Source organism: Pollicipes pollicipes, unplaced genomic scaffold, assembly GCF_011947565.3.
Source record: "Pollicipes pollicipes isolate AB1234 unplaced genomic scaffold, Ppol_2.1 Scaffold_7231;HRSCAF=8579_pilon_pilon_pilon, whole genome shotgun sequence".
In the NCBI taxonomy this organism is placed as follows: Eukaryota; Metazoa; Arthropoda; class Thecostraca; order Pollicipedomorpha; family Pollicipedidae; genus Pollicipes; species Pollicipes pollicipes.
In genome coordinates, this window is record NW_023597034.1 from 33,516,161 (window position 1) to 33,536,483 (window position 20,323).

At 51.8% G+C, this 20,323-nt stretch overlaps 1 protein-coding gene across 1 annotated transcript in view; it reads left to right on the plus strand.

Moving 5' to 3' along the window:
• LOC119110033 (corticotropin-releasing factor receptor 1-like) overlaps positions 1-19,190 on the plus strand; it is a 20,954-nt gene extending 1,764 nt beyond the window's left edge. The window contains exons 2-4 of the mRNA XM_037233778.1: positions 1,079-1,262; positions 14,388-14,482; positions 19,109-19,190. Of these exons, the coding sequence (XP_037089673.1) occupies positions 1,079-1,262; positions 14,388-14,482; positions 19,109-19,190 (361 nt within the window). The remainder of the gene's footprint in view (positions 1-1,078; positions 1,263-14,387; positions 14,483-19,108) is intronic.
• The last annotated feature ends 1,133 nt before the right edge of the window (positions 19,191-20,323 follow it).

Genomic DNA, 20,323 nt, shown 5'->3' on the forward strand with positions numbered 1-20,323 from the left:
TCAAAAGATAAGGTAAGCTCTCAGAACGACGCTCTCAGAATGGCCTTCTTTCTGCATGAATGGCAAAGGAACTGGTACATGAACTCCACATTGTCTGCCACACGTCTACGGGCGGTTCCATTGTTCGGAAAACCGTTTTTCGCTATGATACCTAAATTGCGCAATGCGATGGGACATAACGCATGTCTTCACGCATTCTTGTAACACTCCTTGTGGTTCCTTCGCTCGGTGACCATTAGGGTTAGATCGTGGATGGATGTTCCAAAACAGGCAACGTCTCCACCGCCTCTGAGGACCACCGTTGCACTCTCGCTTGTCCCCAGGAGGCCAGCGCACACTGCAATTTTTCTTTTTCTGCCTGCGAACATGGATGCACTCTCGCCTGCCCCCCCCCCCCCCATAAGCGCGTCCCTCTAACAGCCGTCACTGTATTCCCACGTATCGGCAAGTAGACAGGACCCTGACAGGCTCATGTTTTCCTGCCTATCTCCATCAGAGCGGCGCTCAGGGAATCGTCGCCATATTCCAATCTGTTTCTCATCAAATCAGCGCTCGAACGACTACCGATGTATGCCCACCTGTCCGCTAAAAGCAGTGGAGCAGTGCCCCGCTGGCCAGCGGTCCCCCAGCCTGTGGAGCGGTGCCCTGCTGACCAGCGGTCCCCCGGCCTGTCCCAGTGGAGCAGTGCCCCGCTGGCCAGCGGTCCCCGGCCTGTCCCAGTGGAGCAGTGCCCCGCTGACCAGCGGTATAACCCACCCTGTCCCAGTGGAGCAGTGCCCCGCTGGCCAGCGGTCCCCCAGCCTGTGGAGCGGTGCCCTGCTGACCAGCGGTCCCCCCGGCACTGTCCCAGTGGAGCAGTGTCCCCGCTGGCCAGCCGGTCCCCCGGCCTGTCCCAGTGGGGCGGTGTCCCGCTGGCCAGCGATCCCTCCGACCTGTCCCAGTGGGGCGGTGTCCCGCTGACCAGCGGTACAACCCACCCTGTCCCAGTGGGGCGGTGTCCCGCTGACCAGCGGTACAACCCACCCTGTCCCAGTGGAGCGGTACCCTGCTGACCATCGGTCCCCCGGCCTGTCCGCAGGAAGGCGGTGCGCGCCGCGCTATTCCTGCTGCCGCTGCTCGGCATTACGCACTCGCTGCAGATGTTTGAGCCGCCGCTGGACCGGTCCGTCGCCGTCTTCGGCTGCTATACCATCGTACTGGCCGTGCTCGACTCGTTCCAGGGCTTCTTCATCTGCTTTCTTTACTGCTTCATCAACCAGGAGGTAGGGGATCACAGCGTCTTCCCTCTTCGATCATTGGCCCCTTGTATTGATGACTATCAAGGTAAAGTATCATCTCTAGCTTACATACCACAGACTCTCAACACGGTCGCCAGCTCATGCAGCGACCAAAGGTTGGCCAAAAACCGCTCGGGATCAAAAGTGCCTTTCCCGCTTGTGTCTTCCGTGCTGACCTCCAGGTCGTTGCAGATAGGATGACCAACTTTTGCTGGTTTGGCTGCATGCCGGTTAACGTCAGGTTAATGAGTGTGTGTGTGTGGGGTTACGCCAGGTAGCATGAAGAGCCATGCGATATCAACCTATAAGTGTCGCCCATTTGTGATGGTAACTTGGGCGAACAACACAATCCGAACCAATGACAAATGAGCGTGTCATTATAAGCGAGCATTAGTTAGGTGACTCGAAACGGTTATAGAAATAACGTCGAATTAGCCCGACGTGAGTGTGAACTGAGCTGGCGCGACCTGACCTTGACCCGTATCTGTTGTGAATAATGGGTAGGGTGCTGACGTGGGTAAAGACGCATTTCATCTGGTACGGAATGGAAAAGTTGCGGAAACTGCGGGGAAAATAAGCCTTCGATTAGATCTTGAACTCTTTTTTATCTTTGTACAGACATTCGTCACACCATCGCTAGCCATGTGATTTGTTAATGTCCTCCAGGTGGAGGATGGACAAAGGCTGTCGCTAATCTCTTTTCCAGACCCCTCAGTTCGATCGTAAATGGCTGGGGAAGGTCACCAAGCCCCATGAATGTGTTAAGTAGCCTTATGACGACGCGCCAGGGTGCGGTGCATGGGCCTTGGCTCTCGCCTTGTGTTGATTAGAACTGCCTGTTTTGTCACCTAGACGATCCTGTGCGGTGTGGTTATCTCACCCCAAACTCATTGGATGACACATTATAACAGGACTGGTGCGGTGTGGTTATCTCGTCCCAAGCTCATTGGATGACACATTATAACAAGACTGGTGTGGTGTGGTTATTTCGCCCCAAGCTCATTGGATGACACATAATAACAGGACTGGTGTGGTGTGGTTATCTCGCCCCAAGCTCATTGGGTGACACGTTAGAACAGAACTGGTTCACTGTAAGCTCCTGGGTGTGACCAGCCTGGACGTGCTAAGGCGTGTGTGGGGACATGTTCGATTTCATGTATCAGGAAGGCTGCATGACTGGGTATGGCGAGGGGGCCAAAAAAGTTCCCGCATCTAGGTAACATTGTGAAATTGCCGCATCTAGGTAACATTGTAAAGTTGCCGCATCTAGGTAACATTGTAAATTGCCGCATCTAGGTAACATTGTAAAGTTGCCGCGTCTAGGCAACATTGTAAAGTTTGCCGCATCTAAGTAACATCGTAAAGTTGCCCCGTCTAGGTAACATTGTAAAGTTGCCGAATTTAGGCAACATAAAGTTGCCGCATCTAGGTAACATTGTAAAGTTGCCGCATCTAGGTAACATTATAAAGTTGCCGCATCTAGGTAACATTGTAAAGTGGCCGCATCTAGGTAACATTGTAAAGTTGCCGCATCTAGGTTAACATTGTAAAGTTGCCGCATCTAGGTACATTGTTTCGGGATCGAAAGCACAAACTGGTGCTGGCCAGATCCAACTCGGAACTCCATGCAAGTAACTCTAAACCTTCCACGAACAAACTGTACTGTAAGTGACAGCGCCGCCCATCTGAGGGCATCAAGTCGCAGTCTAGGGTGGCATGGGTGGAGAATGTGCTGTTTGTTAGGTGCAAATGGCCAGCTTCATATCTCTGCGGCCCAGAGGACAGGTGCTGAGCTCGTAATCCAGCGGCGCCGCTTACGAGTCCGGCAGCTGGTTCCAGAATTGTTTGACCAGGCTGACGTGGAAAGGTCAGGTGGCAAACTGCCAAAGGGTCAGACTGGCCCGAGGCGCTCGTGCCGGAGCTCAGTGGTCCTGGGCGCTCGTGCCGGGGCTTAGTGGTCCTGGGCGCTCGTGCCGGGGCTTAGAGGCCCGGGGCGCTCGTGCCGGAGCTCAGTGATCCGGGTCGCTCGTGCCGGAGCTCAGTGGCCCGGGGCGCTCGTGCCGGGGCTTAGTGGTCCTGGGCGCTCGTGCCGGAGCTCAGTGGCCCGGGGCGCTCGTGCCGGGGCTTAGTGGCCCGGGGCGCTCGTGCCGGGGCTTAGAGGCCCGGGGCGCTCGTGCCGGAGCTCAGTGATCCGGGTCGCTCGTGCCGGAGCTCAGTGGCCCGGGGCGCTCGTGCCGGGGCTTAGTGGCCCGGGGCGCTCGTGCCGGAGCTCAGTAGTCCGGGGCGCTCGTGCCGGAGCTCAGTAGTCCGGGGCGCTCGTGCCGGAGCTCAGTGATCCGGGGCGCTCGTGCCGGGGTTTAGAGGCCCGGGGCGCTCGTGCCGGAGCTCAGTAGTCCGGGGCGCTCGTGCCGGAGCTCAGAGATCCGGGGCGCTTGTGCCGGAGCTTAGTGGCCCGGGGCGCTCGTGCCGGAGCTTAGAGGCCCGGGGCGCTCGTGCCGGAGCTCAGTAGTCCGGGGCGCTCGTGCCGGAGCTCAGAGATCCGGGGCGCTTGTGCCGGAGCTTAGTGGCCCGGGGCGTTCGTGCCGGAGCTCAGTGACCCGGGACACTCGTGCCGGAGCTTAGAAGCCCGCAGCGCTCGTGCCGGAACTCAGTGCGTTATGTAAACCCTCCTTGGTTCTGTCTGGCAAAGGCTGTGGGTCAAATTTTGTAATGAAATCGATCGGTTCATCTTCGGTGGCGAGTGCGAGTGTATAGTAAGTATGCGCTGCTTGAAAAGTGCTCTAATAAAAGTAATGCGTGCTTGTCCATGAAGGTGCAAAATATTCCAGCTTAATAAAGGCTGCCGCATATGCGGTTTCTCTTAGGAAGCACATAGTGCCCGCACAAAGGATCGTTAAACTGTCGGTGACGTTGGTAGATCGGCTTACGGTTTCCGATCTTGGTGAGGAATATTAAGCTTTGTGACGTCACTTATTGTTTTCACAACGTGGTGCGTAGCCTAGGAATGTAAGAAAATGTACGAAAGACGTTGAATGGTTCTCTGACGATTTGAATTGAATGAGGTATGCGGTCGCAGCATGTCGTTTTCGTAAATGTTTTCACCAGTCAGTTATGGATAGCTGTAACATACTGTAACACAGCATCTTCGAATAAAGATTTTCGCTGTCCCGGTATTTTTCACTTAAACTAATTCTTGCACATAACAAATCAGTGTGGGCACATTTCGTTTGTCATCCTAGGCTGCAAAACTTCATTACATGGCGCGAAGACCCGCGCCGTGCACACCGTCTGGACATCACCACAGCTCTTCCGTATGGCGCGTCCGTGCCGTTTCGACAGTGAACAGATTCGATTGCGCTGATCAATGCAGTCGTTTCCCGCGCCTTTCTGCCACTGCCGTTCCTGCAGACCCTGCAGCAGCTGAATGCCAACATCCTCGCTGTTGTCCCGAGCGGGGTTGCGGCTGCGAATCGTGTCCCGAATTTGTGGCTTGCCATTTCTGAGAGGGAAAACCTCAAGTGCTCTTCCGGTGGAACGTGATTGCATGCTGTCTATGAAGGACAACTGGAAGCCGGAGAGACTCCATAAAAGCCGGACAAAGGCTGGACCGACGCGCTGCGTGGAGAGCTTCGTTACGTCATCCAGCCGCCCGCGGCTCCGTTGGGGAATGTGTGTTTATTGAAGGCCTTGCATTGGGCGGTTACTAATTTACGGACCGGGTTGAGCTGTTGTCAGCAGAGCTGATGCGATAGTAGTGTAAATGGCGGGACGCGGGCAGGTCTGATTACACCTGCCGGTCCTAAGGCATCTTTGAAAACGGCTGAATGGTGGTTAATTGGCTTATGTTGTGTGAGGCATTCCACTGACCCACAAGTGCAGCAGTGCTATAGACGGCCTGTCGACTGAACTTGCCTTACGTCGTGTAACCGGGAAATGTAGGTAGCTTCAGAGGTCCGACCCAGCTCACCCAAGCATGTCTTTGAAGGCGACTCGAGTGTTATATATGTTGAACGTTGAGTCGTCAAGCCATGCCGTTTCACTGATTGATATCCGCGTATACTTCACCCTCAGATTTTACGATCGCTTGTTTCATTTGCAGCTTTTACTCATTATTGATTTCCTGCAACGGCTCCAAACTGAAGGATGATAGCATAAATGTCCTCATTAGTTTAGAGTTGGATGCTTTGGGGTAAATGACATCTGAGCTAAGTTAAAGCCATCAAAAGGAATGTTTCACATTTGATGATATGGAAGCAAGCATCGTATGTGATGATATAAGTTCACTTATAAATATGATTATGCTGCTAGGTGGAAAAGACTGTTCTGAACATAAAAAATTGTTTATGAAGTAAATTTGTCCCGCAGCACAAAATTGATTGGCTCATGAAAAGTTTGTATAGCACTTACTTGTAGTTCTTCAATCTCCCGAGAGGTGCCTCGCGTTGGTGCTGAACGTATGATGAACTAATATCGTTAGTTGCTCGTGTTTTGGCCCTTTTTCGTGGTGTAATTGCATATTGATCCGTGAGTTGACGACGCTCACCTGCATTCACATACTCAGTTATTGCACCATTCTTGTGCCATTCGATTGGAAGTTTGTTGAGTGATACTTGGAAAAATGCATGATTTCTTGTATTATGTGGCACGGAACAAAATTGGTGTGAGAATCTTGCATAGGCTGCACAGCAATGATTGAGAGCCAATGGACGACCGTTACATTTTTAGGTCGTGTTCACGAATGTCAGATATGAACGACTCGACAATTATATTTGCCTTGATCTTAAACACTGCATGGCCAGTGAAATGGCAAATTTTTTATATCGTTGTTATGACGTCATGCACACCTGGGTAACCTTGAAACAAGTCTGTACGATATAGTCTGCCCATCCTGGTGGGCGTGTAGCTCTAAAGCTAGAGGGTTTAGAGGCTTAAGAAGGACAGGGCTGTGAACTGCACCAAATGTTCTTCATGATGGCTGTTTCAGCTCAAACCCATACGAATGTGGGACACTCCCTTTAATTTTTGGCTTGGCCGACGAGGTGGCGCGACACTGCCTCCGCCCTCGCCTTCAGGTTGTGTTACGTAACTTGGTAATTATTCACAATATTACGGTTTGATTTTCAGCAGTTTACTTAATGACATTTTAATCGTCGTATTACTCTTCAGTTTTGCATCCAAACAGGTCGTGACTTATGACTGTGGAGGCCATGTTAGTCAGTCATTTCGCCGAACCGATAATATAGTTGCCTTGTTGTTATTTGGTTATGTTACTTGTTTGTGTCATAAATATAATCGATTTTGATGCCAGTGATGTGATGCATGCTTTCGCCTGGGGTGAGGAGGTTATGTCACCAGAGATCAAGCTAGGTCAGACATGTTCGATTTTTCTTTTGCACGGGATTTATTCACTCACTTTTTCAACAATCTGCTATTGCGATTCACAACAAGACTATGGTTTTGACAGACATCGTGCGACCATCTGTAGTGGATTTCTTGGGTTAAGGTCACACTGGTCAGAGAAAGGTGAAGCAAATAATTGCCGTTAGACATAGTTTGCACCGTTGTTGGCGCAGAGGTGCTTAATTGGTGATGTTCATTGTTCACCTAATTTTGCTCAAGGGTAATTGCATGAGTGGGATACTGGCTTTCCAAAGATCATGAAAGGGCACAACCCTGAATTACCAGCACATGCATACAGTATCTGAGCTTCCTTACTATCGCCTGTGAATTGTGATTGCAGTTGCATCGCGTATGTAGTACAACTCAGGTGCACTTGTTCGGCCTTCTTCTTCATTGCATGACATCTGCATATATGATTATTGCAATACATTGCAGTACTCTGTGACTCGTTTAACCTTGTGCGGGTCATTCGCGTGGTTTTAAATATGTTATCTGAAAAGGTTCGTTTTATTACATTGAATGTTGCTTATCTCATCGTCGTAACGTGAGTGGTTATCGTATGACATAGACGAAATAGTTGGCCTCACAATAGCGTGTTTCCATGACCTTTTGGAGCTAAATGCATTCAATTCAACTTCTTCGTAATTGAAAAAGCGTCAACAAACTGAAATTACGTTCACTGGATGATTGTACATGTAGCGCAAACATCTGCATTGCTTAGCAACATAAAGCTTACGTAACTCCCACTACTTAGCTCGAATTTAGACTTCGCAGATTGAGCTAAAAAGAAAACAAGTTGAATAGCAAGGCCGATGATTATTGCATTGGTCGTTTCCACATCGCTCCACCTCGTCTAATAAAGCACCAACCACCAGTGTGTCTATATCACGCACCCCAAAGAACATAACAGCTGTGGTGAAGTTTCCGTGAGCTGAAGCTTCACTCAGCTGACCCAGGCTCGAAAAACAGGTATTTGAAAAACCAGAAGGCTGCAACAAATACGCCAATGCTCATCATTTGCCCTTTTGTAAACATGTCGTTTTTAATTATATGGTCAAAAAATGTCTCATTTTCGATATGACCCCCTTAGTTCCTTGTCGTAACCTGGAAAGTAATATATTTACCTGGGGTCGAAAAACCAGGCATATTGAAATAGATTGTGTATTGTTTTTTCCTTACTCAGGTTGTGAAGGACGGCATTGGCCTGAGAAAACTGCATCTCGTCGCATTCTAATACCGTGTGATACCGCATTGATCGCATTGTAAGGGGAAAAAGAATGTGCTTGGTATAAAAAATTCCCGGCTAGTAATCTAGATATCCGTGAGTATTTAGATAGGTTAAGCAGCGAGCACCACGCCGGTCCTACCCCGATGATATATTAGTCCTAGTTCATAAATTAGTAGGAGAGCCGTCAAACCCCCTCTCCTTGGTTAGATGGGAGTGCAAATTTGCCTGTAGGGCTGGCGCCAACAAGTTATCTACATGAACTATCTGACAGTTACGCTGTTTGATCGCTAGCGAAGCGACAATGCTCTTTGCGGCCGTCGAGTGAGCTGCACTCAAGCTACTGCTGACACATGTTCGACTTCAAAACAAAGCCGTCTAGATCACGTGCCGCTTTTGCGAACTGCCGTCGGTGCGCACATCGATCGCAGATGCGTGCGGGCTTCAGCAACATATATCAGAGCCCTGTGCACATCGATCGCAGCTGCGCGCCGTCTTCAGCAACATATATCAAAGCCCTGCATAACTATACATTCTATACGGTGTTGACATGCGAGCTGTTAAATGTGGCGAAATCTCGTGCATCTTTGAATTGACCTGGCTAACGTTAGACAAAAACAATTTCAAAGTAAACAAACTGGACACAAGATTTGGATCCAAGCCAGATTTCAAAAGTCGCGTGTCGTAACGGAACGGGTTTTGCAAGATTTTACTGAGAAAGGATCGATCTAGGATAATGGCACAAGTGTGCTTGACCTGCTCGAGTGCATGCAGAAGGTTACGAGTTTTGAGCTCAAGCCATAGATTTACCTTTTTTTTTATTAATAAGTTTCGGCCTAGGCAACACCAGCAAATTGGAGTGTACGCAGGGATAAACGTATGTAGTGGCCCAGGGGCACGCTCACCTCTGTTATGAAATGTCTGCATACGCTAACATGTGCACGACTAAATGTCGATACTAACATATCCGGAATATACAGTTAAAAAAAATCGTAGATCAAGAACAGCGGTGTTGTTTTATGTCATGCACCAAACCCCGTGGGTCCGCAGCGCATTAAACTGTTTTCTGTGAACAACTTCCAGTGTGTCCCTCCCACCACCGAGTCCTGTGTATGTCCCCGGGTTTCGACAACCGCAGGTGGTAAGAAAATACGCCATCTGGAGATCTCACTGGCCCGCTTAACGTTATTCAACGTTGTGGTTGTGTCTCTAACGGATCGGGAGGTGGCGTTGCCGTCGCAGTCGCTGGTTTGAAGTCACCTGCGGCTGAATTGAGAAAGATGGGGTCATCAGAACGGTACAGCCACTTAGCCCAGTCCACTGTGCCCAACAGCCGCCGCAGATGTTGCCTTTTTGTGAATGTTTTGGTAACAATAAACGAAAGCGTAAATAGTTATAACCTCATGGACTTCCTCGCCCAGGGCGGCCAGTGCCATCTGTAGCCGGTGCTCAGGCCATGCCGTACGTAAATGAGCCAGGAGTATGCTGCGGTGTTCGCCACCTTCCATTAGTCGTGGCGGGCCGCTGAATTCCCCGACCGGATCTCTCCGTCGCCAATCAGCCTAGTAAGCTGATTCAAGCACAAGGTGGCCCAGGATCGCGCGACTCCGCCGCATACCAATTTGATGACCCACAGTGCATTCGCGTCACGGGTCGGGTCATATGGAGTGGTTTCTCTTTGATTTCCAGCTGAATATTCGCTCAGGCTTATAGTGGTTTTACCACGAATTTGAATTGCAATATGCAAATCAGTCTGTCTGCGACGCGTTGCATTTTCGTTTAATGAGCTCTGAAGACCCTCTACTATACCGGGTAATCTTGGCGTGGCATATGTTCACGCGCTTCTTGTCATACGTACGGCACAATATTTTAGAACTGCCTCGTCATATGGGGGATACGTAGAGGTAAAGTGTCTCAAATTAGGCATCTTAAAATGCGTGTTTTAGTACACAGTTTTGCTGCGCCGAGAGCTAACTATATTATTGGCCGCGGTGAGCGCATAATACATGTTGGCCAAACAATGATGGTGAGCTCTTAATAAAGCAACTGTACTTCGCCCATCGTGGATGATGGTTTTAACTTACTTTTGAAAATGTTGTGGCCTACGATCACAGGTGGATTCAACTAAGTTACGGTACAATCATGGTACGAAGCACAGACTCCGGCTAGTTGGCTGGCTGCGGTCGCAAACTATCCCCATGGACATCATAAGCTGGGAAACCGAAAACCGCTTACAGTGATGTGTGATGTGAGGCGATTTTGAAGCGCTCATTGTGGCCCAAGACTTCATTTTACCCACGATAAGTTAATGGCAAAAAGAGGCCTCAGCGGCAGGCAGAAGTTGCATTGAAGCGTGTGCAAAAATAACCGACGCTCGGTAGTCTGAGTTGACAGCCGGGGGGGGGGGGGGGGGGGGCAGAGAGCGCCGATCTTTCTTATGGTGATGTGACAGAGGATGATTCAGACATCATAAGCATATGTAACGGTTTATGATTGCAAGTTTAAAGAAACATTTAAGGACACAAAACAGGCCCGGAACCCCAAATTACGTATGGCCTGTTGAATTTCAGGCTCTTTTTGTCCTAACTGCAGATGACACGAACAAACTGTTACTGAGGTTACCTTGGTTGACAGAAGAGCGCCGCGCCACATCACGGTACCTTTTGTGACATGTCGCCTGGCCTAAGATATGCTTACAAGGATTGGGTCCGTCCCAAAAGTAATTTTGGTAGTGTAATGCATAGGAAGTCATGCCATCTGGTGCTGACCCATTGCATATTTCATTTTGTTGCCTTGTTCTTGGTCTTTACACTCCAACAAGTCGGCAAGTTTGGTCGTATTATCAGGTACGACAGCGCTTTAGATAGCAAGCACCCCAGTGACATGTTTTTGGGATGGTTGAAACACATTTAGGAATGATAATTTTCAGGTTATATTGGAGAACAAAATGGAAGGAAAACGTGTTTTTGTACAATACAGAGGAATGAAATGCAGTTATACCTACCCCATCGATTTTGACGTGGGGGACACGTGAACCAGGGTGTTGGCCTCCATCAGGGCAATTGTTTTCATGACCTGTGGCCAAGTGCGTGGTAAACACGCAGTACTCGCAACATGTTCCAATGGGTAAAGTCAAGAGTAGCCAACGATGTGTGTCGATCTGGGCGCGATGAAAATGGTCCACAGAAATATGATTGACTCTGGGTCAAGCGCTTGTTACTTAAACGGCCACTTGCCATGTGTTGTGTGAGACGAAGTGTACTGGGTGACCAAGTTCTTTCTCCGTCGCAGCATTTTACATGCTCGTGATAAAACAACTAGAACATATCATAAGTTTGTAGAGGTAACTGGTAGCTGCTCTGATAAGGTTTGATGCCTCGATTCGTGCACTGTCATTTTTATCTCCTTCAGATGTGGGTAAACGCAAACCCCGGCATTACTGCATTATGGGTAGGGGATGCCGTGGCGTCAAAAACGTTGTTCTTTGCGGGCTGATTTAAACACAAATATTTCCATAAACCGGATTTTTTACCTTACATATTCAATGAAGTATTTTCAGCTGGAAAATTGCATTGGTTTGCACCAGAGCTACAAAATTATTGCTGAAATGCGTTTTCGCTCCACCCTCGACAGAGAGATGGGTAACACATTCACCAGTAGTTTATAACGAAGAACTGTAGCCGGAAGTACTTAGAAACAGTCTGTGTAAAAGAGTACAGCATACAACAACAACACACCGTAGGGATGAGGCACGGCGGGCCAGATGGGCCCGCGGCACCTTGACACGCGCGTTAAGAAGTTGGAATGCACACCCTGTAGCCTTAGGGGAGCGTTGTCATGGTGGACGCAGGATCGGCCTGCCCTGGCCGGGGTAGTGAGTGGTGAACCCCGGAAGACTTAAATACAGCGCGCGCCATTTCCGTTCAAGAAAGCAGAGTTTCCTGTAAAATGGGACGATTTCTGGCGAGTTTTGCAATTTCTGCCTGTCAAGTCGTGACCCATGTCTCAGCTCGGAAATAGTCTTGAGGATATGTTAGGACAGTCGGGTAGCACTTCCTGCCCACCATTTTTATCTAACTCATCCGTCATTATGGATCTGCAGGTTAACTAACACCTAGGAAAATCGTGGCACAGCAATAACGAAATTCTTGGCACCTGCCCTCCTCACATTACCTTATTTTTACATTTTACTCCATATAAGCGCAGCAGTACGAAAGTGTATGCTGAATCGCTTCTCATTAATTACGGCTGCAGACATAACAAATGCTATTTATTTATTTACATATGAGTATTGCTTTTACAAGAGGCATTACAAATAAATATGTAGGCGCGTTTATCACGACGAATATGGCGCGGGAGCTGGAACTAGGAAACGTAGCCTGGTAGGATCTTGTTTTGGAGGGTAATCCTAGTATTGAATTGTCTTTAGAAGATTGGAAATTCAAAATGTGCAATATCTATTCATGTAGCATTGAGATAAAAATGTGGAACAGGATTGTCACTCAGTTCATAGCAAAATTTCCGTTTTTCATCATGTTACTAGTATCTACCAACCTTTTCGTAGTATCGATACAAACTATACTACGGACTATGGAACTTTAGTCCCATGGTGACACGACGTCTGCGTAGCCTTTCATTCTCGCAGCCTTGGGTAAACGTTTTATGCCACTTTATAAGCAGCGCGCCAAAGGAAAATACAGCACTACATCCTCGTAGTAGTATACGACACCAGATTCGACGCCTGTGGAATGCGGTGATGTGACTGAACGCGATAGGCTACATCGGATGTCCGGATGTGCTGTTTTTTACGACCGTTCGGGGTATGATGGCAGTGTTGTCTTTCCCACGACCGTGGCCGATACCCGACGGTCACAGCTGGTACCCGTCACTTGCACTGTGGACGGTGTAAATGTACAAACTTGGTCAGGTATCGGGACTCCGCCTATGTATCGCAAGGCAACACGTCACGTGATAGAACGTGTTTATATTGCGATGGCATAAAACAGAATGCAATGACAGCATGAAAGGATGACATAATGATGAGATCGATGCAAACGGCCTCTAAAGTTGACGTATTGTCTGGATTTCTCGATCTGACAGCGGTCCGGCCGTAAACCTTGACAAGCGGCGGCTACCACTTCAGCCCACTTCGGCCTTTGAGCACGTCTGTGAAGGGCCTCCGGTTGGCCAGTGTTGGCCTGTTCGGCCTGGACCTGGTGGTTCGTCGAAGGTTATAAACAATGTAGTGCAGTATGTTCCAGCACACTGTTGTGTGACCGAGGCTCAGTTGACGTCACTGCGGTCTGACAACGCGTCGGCTGATTGTGGATAATACATTATTCAACAGTTTTTGTGCCGCTGCGTTCTCACGGTGCGTCGGTTGATTGAAGATTGTCCATTATTCAGTAGTTGTTTTTGCCGTTGCATTCAAAGACAAGCAAATGCACCAATTGCTTTGTGTCAAAATAGCCAACAAGATGTATCTGTGTGGTGGTTAATTTTTTTCCTGCGCATTGTTACTCAACTGCTCGCACGGTTTAAAAATGTTTTGCGTACAACTCAATGCTTGGGATCTGCCTAAACGCTAGAATGTGCTGCCCACCAAATTTAAAATGAGATGCCATCATGAATGTTTACGAAGATAAGTGCTTAATCCCTTAAAATACTCGGAACATCACAAATCGGCAACAACCCTCGTCGAAAGCGAGCGTCTGGACGCCAAAGAGCTTGCCTGGCCTTGTTTACAATTGCCGCTTGGGGTCTAGATCACAGCCAAATCATTACGGGCGCGTCATTTTCATAATTCTGAGCCCCCGGTCCGAGGCTGCCAGGCTGCACGGTTGCTTGGTCTTGTTTCCGACCGCGACACGTCCTTGGCACCCGGTCTGTCTCGCCCGTAAGGCCAGGATGCATACATCAGTGCTTTGCCGTGCAGCCGTCTGTCTTCTCTGGCCCATGCATTCAGGCTGTCCAACGGCTCCGCTATGACGTCATTAGTCCGGTAGCGTGCAGTTGGTGTGATGAAGCCATCTGTTCGGTCGCGTCCTGCGCCACGTGTGGGCTACGAATTCCGCTTCACGTGTTTGCCCTGATATTTCATGTCGGGCTGCCGGTATCTCTCGGCCTGTGTATGCTGTGTATTTTGCCCAGTTTTGGAGGTGTCTGTGTCCTGTGTCCACGCTGCGCTTAGTTTCGGCTTCTGTTCGGTCGAGCTTAATCCGCGCGCCGTGACGAAAGCATGTCCTGTGCTCAGTCTCTGCCCCATTTCCTGTCTTGTCCAGCCGTGCCCAGTGTCCTATTATGACCAGACGGTGCCTCGTATCCGCACGTGTCCAGCCTATGTCTCGCGGCGTGTCCAGGCGTGACCGGACGTTGACCTGTGTCCGCACGTGGCCGTGTCGCGACCCGTCTGGCGGCCGCGCCGGACCCCGGCACTTCTGACCCTCACGGAAGCGGCATCATCACCTGGCCTCGTCCGCCCCCAGGTGCGGGACGCCGTGGTTAAGCAGTGGCACGACCTGAGCGACCAACGTCAGCTGCGCTGCCGGCGACAGTCCCACGTCGACCGCAAGCTGAGTTGGTACGTAGCCACGTGCAAACCGACACAGGTCAGCCGCGCTGCCGTTGACAGTCCCACGTCGACCGCAAGCTGAGTTGGTACGTAGCCACGCGCAGACCGGCGCACGTCAGCTGCGCTGCCGGCGACAGTCCCACGTCGACCGCAAGCTGAACTGGCGCGTAATCACGCGCAGACCGGCGCACGTCAGCTGCGCTGCCGGCGTCAGTCCCACGTCGACCGCAAGCTGAGCTGGTACGTAGCCACGCGCAGACCGGCACACCACAGCTGAACGCGCCGGCCCTGAACGGGCCCGCGCCTCTCACCAGACGCCTGAACAAGGGGAGAAACATACGACAGACAGGCGTGCTTGGCGCCAAATTTTACGTTGTGCCCGTGAGTGCGGTTATGCGCAACAAATATAACCACAAGAAAAAGCAAGAAAGATGTGAAGATCTGTAGCTGCTGGTTGGTCCCCAGAGCGCCTTGGCTGCATGCGGCGGAAGGGGCTCGCAAGGCCCGGCCCTCTCCACTAGAAAATGTGGTGCGCGTCTTCGCCCAGCCCCGCTGCTCACAGACCCGCCGCCGTCGTGGGCGCCCGGTGGATTGTTCGCGTCATCCCTCCCCTCTAGTGAATCTCTCCCTGCCCCTATGTCAAATTTAGCACATGTCTTATTAGCGTGCGCGTGAATATGTATTGACAACTGAATATTCGAGTTGCACGTAAAATCCGCAACAATAGATGGGCAAAGGACACCTGATACTATTTTGCGCCACGCAAGAAATTTTGAGCGCCTGCCTCGCGCTGAACTTTTTGTAGCTATCTTTTTAGTTACACCACCATCCCATTCCGAAGTCCCCTGTGGCCGCCAGTCCAATCAGAAACCTGCAAATGGCGAGCATGTGCGTAAGGACGTCGGCGAGGAGGAGGGAGGGGGAGGGACAGTGCACCGGAGTGGCTTCGTGGGCATTGGGGCAGATACTAAAGGTCGTATTGATATCGTATCGCAATACATTACTGTTCGGTTGCACTCGTTATGCTCGTCAACATCAGCCAACCACTTCGCTGTCCCGGGCGCGTATTTGTGTGGGCTGACATATGAGGGCTCGATCCTTTTACGGTGTATCTAGACACAATGAGCGATGATCCTACCTGGCATGCTTTTATCAAAGACGAAGCATTTCCCGTTGAAAGCCACTCTCACTTCGTTCATGGTAGCAGAGATCAGCGCAGGGCTTCCTCCTCAGCCTGACAGGCTTTCAGTTTTGATGTTATAAAATCGTTTTTTACGGGTGAGAGGCCTTACTAATGTGCGTGCCGACCAACTGCTTTGTTGGGTTGTCTGCGCCTTGGAACCAGTGATCCAATATCACTGCCGTCGGCGATGAGGGACTGGCTTGAGTTCAGGATCGTGTGTGACATGTCCGAGTGAGACAGGCTTTCAGCTCCTCAGTCCGAAAATAAGCGGCATCGATCATCGAGCGCGGCGGGGTTGGGGTCCGCTGGGCTGGGAGAAGCCTCAACTGTCTCCCTGACCCCCGTCCCACACACCATCGGCATTCCGCCGCGGCCCGAACCCCATTCTGCCGCGGCCGAACCCCATTCCGGCTCGGGCCGAACCCCCATCCCTTCCACCGCGAGCCCGACAGAATTGTTTTCCGTCCCGATTGCCCGCCGGCCTGGGATCCCTTCAGACAGATTCATTCGTCGGTCGGGATCCGACCCGGGCTGCGCTGCAGCTCCGACCCACGTCGGAGCGTCCTCCGCCCCGATCTGGCGAGAAGCCGCCGCCCGCTCTGAGCGGGAAGACTCGGCCGGGTCAGAGCGGAAGGAGAATCCGCGATGGGACCGTCTGTGCCGCTAATGGAAGGACGGGGACGGGACGGAAGTCCCGCCCATCGGCGTCATTTATTCACCCGACACGCCCTGGACAGTCATGTTCCACAGCGCCGAATGAGGCCGCTGCTGTGTCCCGCTCTAGGAAGATTCGCCGCTGGTGGTCGCGGCTTCCCCGTCGCTACACTAGCGGGCTGGCCCCGTTATCGTAGCCGGGAAACAGGCTTCTCCCGGCTTCCCCGTCGCTACACTAGCGGGCTGGCCCCGTTATCGTAGCCGGGAAACAGGCTTCTCCCGGCCTACCCGTCGCTACACTAGCGGGCTGGCCCCGTTATCGTAGCCGGGAAACAGGCTTCTCCCGGCCTACCCGTCGCTACACTAGCGGGCTGGCCCCGTTATCGTAGCCGGGAAACAGGCTTCTCCCGGCTTCCCCGTCGCTACACTAGCGGGCTGGCCCCGTTATCGTAGCCGGGAAACAGGCTTCTCCCGGCTTCCCCGCCGCTACACTAGCGGGCTGGGCTCTGGGGTCTGGCTACCGGCCGTAAACTCGCTGATTATGGTAAACAGGATGTTAAAGTCTCCCAAATTGTTGCCTGGGGTGCTGGGTGGGCGCGAATTGTGGTGAAATACGGCATGTTTAGCCTACCGTACTTAGCGCTGTTGAATGGAATGTATAATGATATGCATTGTGTGCATCCGGGGGCCCGAGTAGGAGCTTGGTATTTACATGCGTTTAACCATAGCATTCCACTGCTGCGACGCGGTTGCAGATCTCAATCGCGCAAGAACGAATGCACCATTTCCCCGACCGTTGCTCACAACCAAAGCGATCGCTGTGGCGGCGGCCGGCGCGGCACAATTCCGCGGGGCGCATCTGGTGATTTCTCGAGACGACCGCGGCGGGGGCGCCGTGAGGCAACGGCGGGTCAGCGGAGCGGAGCAGCGGCGACACAGAGCGCGCGAGCCGCAGAATTACACCGGCTTCCACGGCCGTAGCGCGGCTCCCGGGTGCAATAGCCCATCGTGCTCCTGGCGAGCGCAAGTAGACGCGGGGGACGGAGGCGTCCCGGCAGGCTGGTGAGGCGGGGGCGGAGCCGCAGCGAGTGGATTGGAAGGCGCGGCCTCAGCTCGCGCGCGTCGCGTCTGTCACCAGTCCCGCCGCGTGCGCCGATGTGATTGGTGTCAGCGTTAGCGGTGCTGTAAAGCATTTGTGGCGCGACGATGGCAGACAGGCTCTGTTGCAATCTGGGTTTCCAGTAATTACGAATGCTCACCGAGTTAACGCACTGTTACACGTCGCTATCGTGCACGGTCCCTGTGCTTGTAGGTCTAAAGCCAGTCCAGCGCGTTGAACTGTCGGCAATATTGGAAGGGATGATAGACTCAAAGGTGTCATTGTCCAGCGGAGGTTCCACTTCTGCACACCGTTATCGTCGTATGAGAGGAGGGATTTTCGGATGGCATTGGAACGAGCGGTTCTTTCGGCTGCTGTCGCGATTGTGTGGTTTCCATGAAATTTCGCTCAAACGCGGCATAGACGCGATGTTTGATGATACACCAAGAAGCTGTGGAGACGTTTGATCCACTTAGCGTTGTTAAATATTCTGTCATCGAAACTAAATGGTTCTAGTCCCAGCCGGACAGGCGGTCCTGTCACCTTCAAGGAAAGCTGGGCTTCCCAGCCGGTCCTTTCCATCCTGAAAATTAAACATGCTGGGGCAGAACGGAAGTGGAATGGGATAGGTGGCGTTGAACAGCATCATATTATGCTCGTGCATGGTTGTCTTTCGTCAGCAAAGCCCTCAGGCAAGCCTCCATTAGATTAGTGTCACTGAACCTGAGAGCTGGTGGCCTTTAATGGATCAGACCACGTCAGCGAAGCGAAAATAACGCGTTTATTTGTTGATGTTTATTTGTGCTTAAGAGCGCGCTCGTTGCAAAGGTCCTTCCGCGCAAAAATTAGCGAGTTTTGACTTCTTTGACATTCTATCTACAAGCAGTCGGGGGTTGGTTTGACCGTAGGGAACACGGTAGTGTGCAGCTGTGGACTCGCTGCCGGTTACACACGTGGCTTATAGCATCAGCCAGTGACGCCCGTGGCGCGTCATATCAGGTCTAACGAGTCAGGTCTGGTGTGAGTAGACCACACGTCGTTTTCTCGCGAACTAAGCATGTTATGACAATAGAACAAACGATGCTGAATGGCGCCTGCCAAACTCCATCAAGTTAAGGCCCACACTACGGACAATTTGTCAAACTAGGTTATGAAATGTCAGCGCTCGCTCATGCGATCTTGTATTGGTCCCAAATGGCATAGCTTTGTTTCGAACGACCTGGCCTGCTAATGGTGCGTGGGTCACACCATAGCGAGGTATGTCAAGATGGAGAAAAGAAGTGCCAGGGAGTCACTTGGACCGCATATCCCGCCATAGAGGTCCACTGATGGAAGCTTGAATCCTAAATGTCGTCGGCACCGTCTGGAGAAAAAGGTCGTCATTTACTTCTGATGATGCGTGGTTTCTGTAATTGAGCATATAAGGTGTGGACAGTCTATTTGCAGAGGTAATTACACTTATATACCGCATTCACCAAGCACGCAATGATTTAACTGCAAGTTCCTCCATCACAACCACGGCCACGACCCGTTCTCTCGGCTACCACTGCAACCGTGCCATTCCCCTGACCGGTGCGTTCTGTATCGGTGTTCCAGTCCCCTGACCGGCGTGCTCTGTCTCGGTGTTCCAGTCCCTGACCGGTGTGTTCCATCTCGGTGTTCCAGCCGCTGACCGGTGTGCTCTGTCTCGGTGTTCCAGTCGCCTGCTGCACATGCCCAGCCACCGGCCGGGAGAGGGAGGCGCCGCCACCAACCGGACCGCCACCAGCGAAGACCTATGACCGGGTGTGGCTGCCGGAGGCGGCGGGCGCGGCCCCCTGCCGGCGCCCGGCCGCCCGCTGCCGGCCGCCGCGAGCGGCGGGCGCGCGGTGCCGCGCCCTGGCGGCCGCCTCGCCAGGTGCCGAGCCGCGCCAATCGACGCGCTGTGATCCGGACGCCTTCGCTGCGAGCCGAGAGGGATGCGTGCTTTTCTACAGGAGTGTGGCGCGACCGTTGTGGAGCGCGGCGGCGGTGGCGCCGAGACGCGGCTTTTGTTATACGGGTACAGTTTGGCTCGCTGGTCATGTGGGAAGCATCGCTCGCGCCCGTTCTGGTGCGGACGTCATTGCAGGCTTTGGTGTTGCGTCGCGCTCGTTGTGAGAGTGACGCCACGCTTGTTCAGTATGCGTGCGGGGAAGTGCCCGCTGCGTGAGTGCGTCATGTTGCGCATCATATACTCATGAGGATTCGGCGAAAACGGAAACTGAATTATCGATCGGCAACGGTTTCAGATGCCAGATATAAGTGTGAGAACGCCGATGCGGCTGCGTTGTACAGGCTTTCAGGTGCTTATCTCAGTTTGTTATAGCTGCATATTCTCGGCAGCGGACGAGGTTGCCGCCGCGGAGAATGGAGAGCCAGAAGGTCAGGAAGCTGCGGTGTTCGGTGTTGCGCTTGTTCGAAACAATCAAATCCCGTATCATGTACTTCTCAGTCCGAAGAGCTTAAATCGTTGTTCACTAGGGCTTTAAGTTTCATACTCCATAAGGCCTGAGCTGGAGTGCAATGAATAAATCCAATGATGACACGCTCGTCTCTGAGTTGACGCCAGTGTGATCTTGCTGTTCACTGTCTGGGTCTGGGAGATTTTCAGCCGTAAAGACCGCGTAGGCTGAGGCCGGTGTTGCACACATGAATCAAGGAACGTCCCATTTATCTGCGTGTATGAACAAACGGCCGGGGCTTTGACAACACCCTTACCCCTCGCCTTACAACGGGGCCTCAGAGCCCCTCTCCATGCTTGTTTGCGGAATGGCTTCTGGCTGGTTTTGGGCACGGTTCTAAAATTTTGGGCACTGCGATTTAAATAATTTTACACGCATTTTCTGATGTTAGATTTTTATCTCAACAGTTTGTGATCTATGATCTCTCTCGA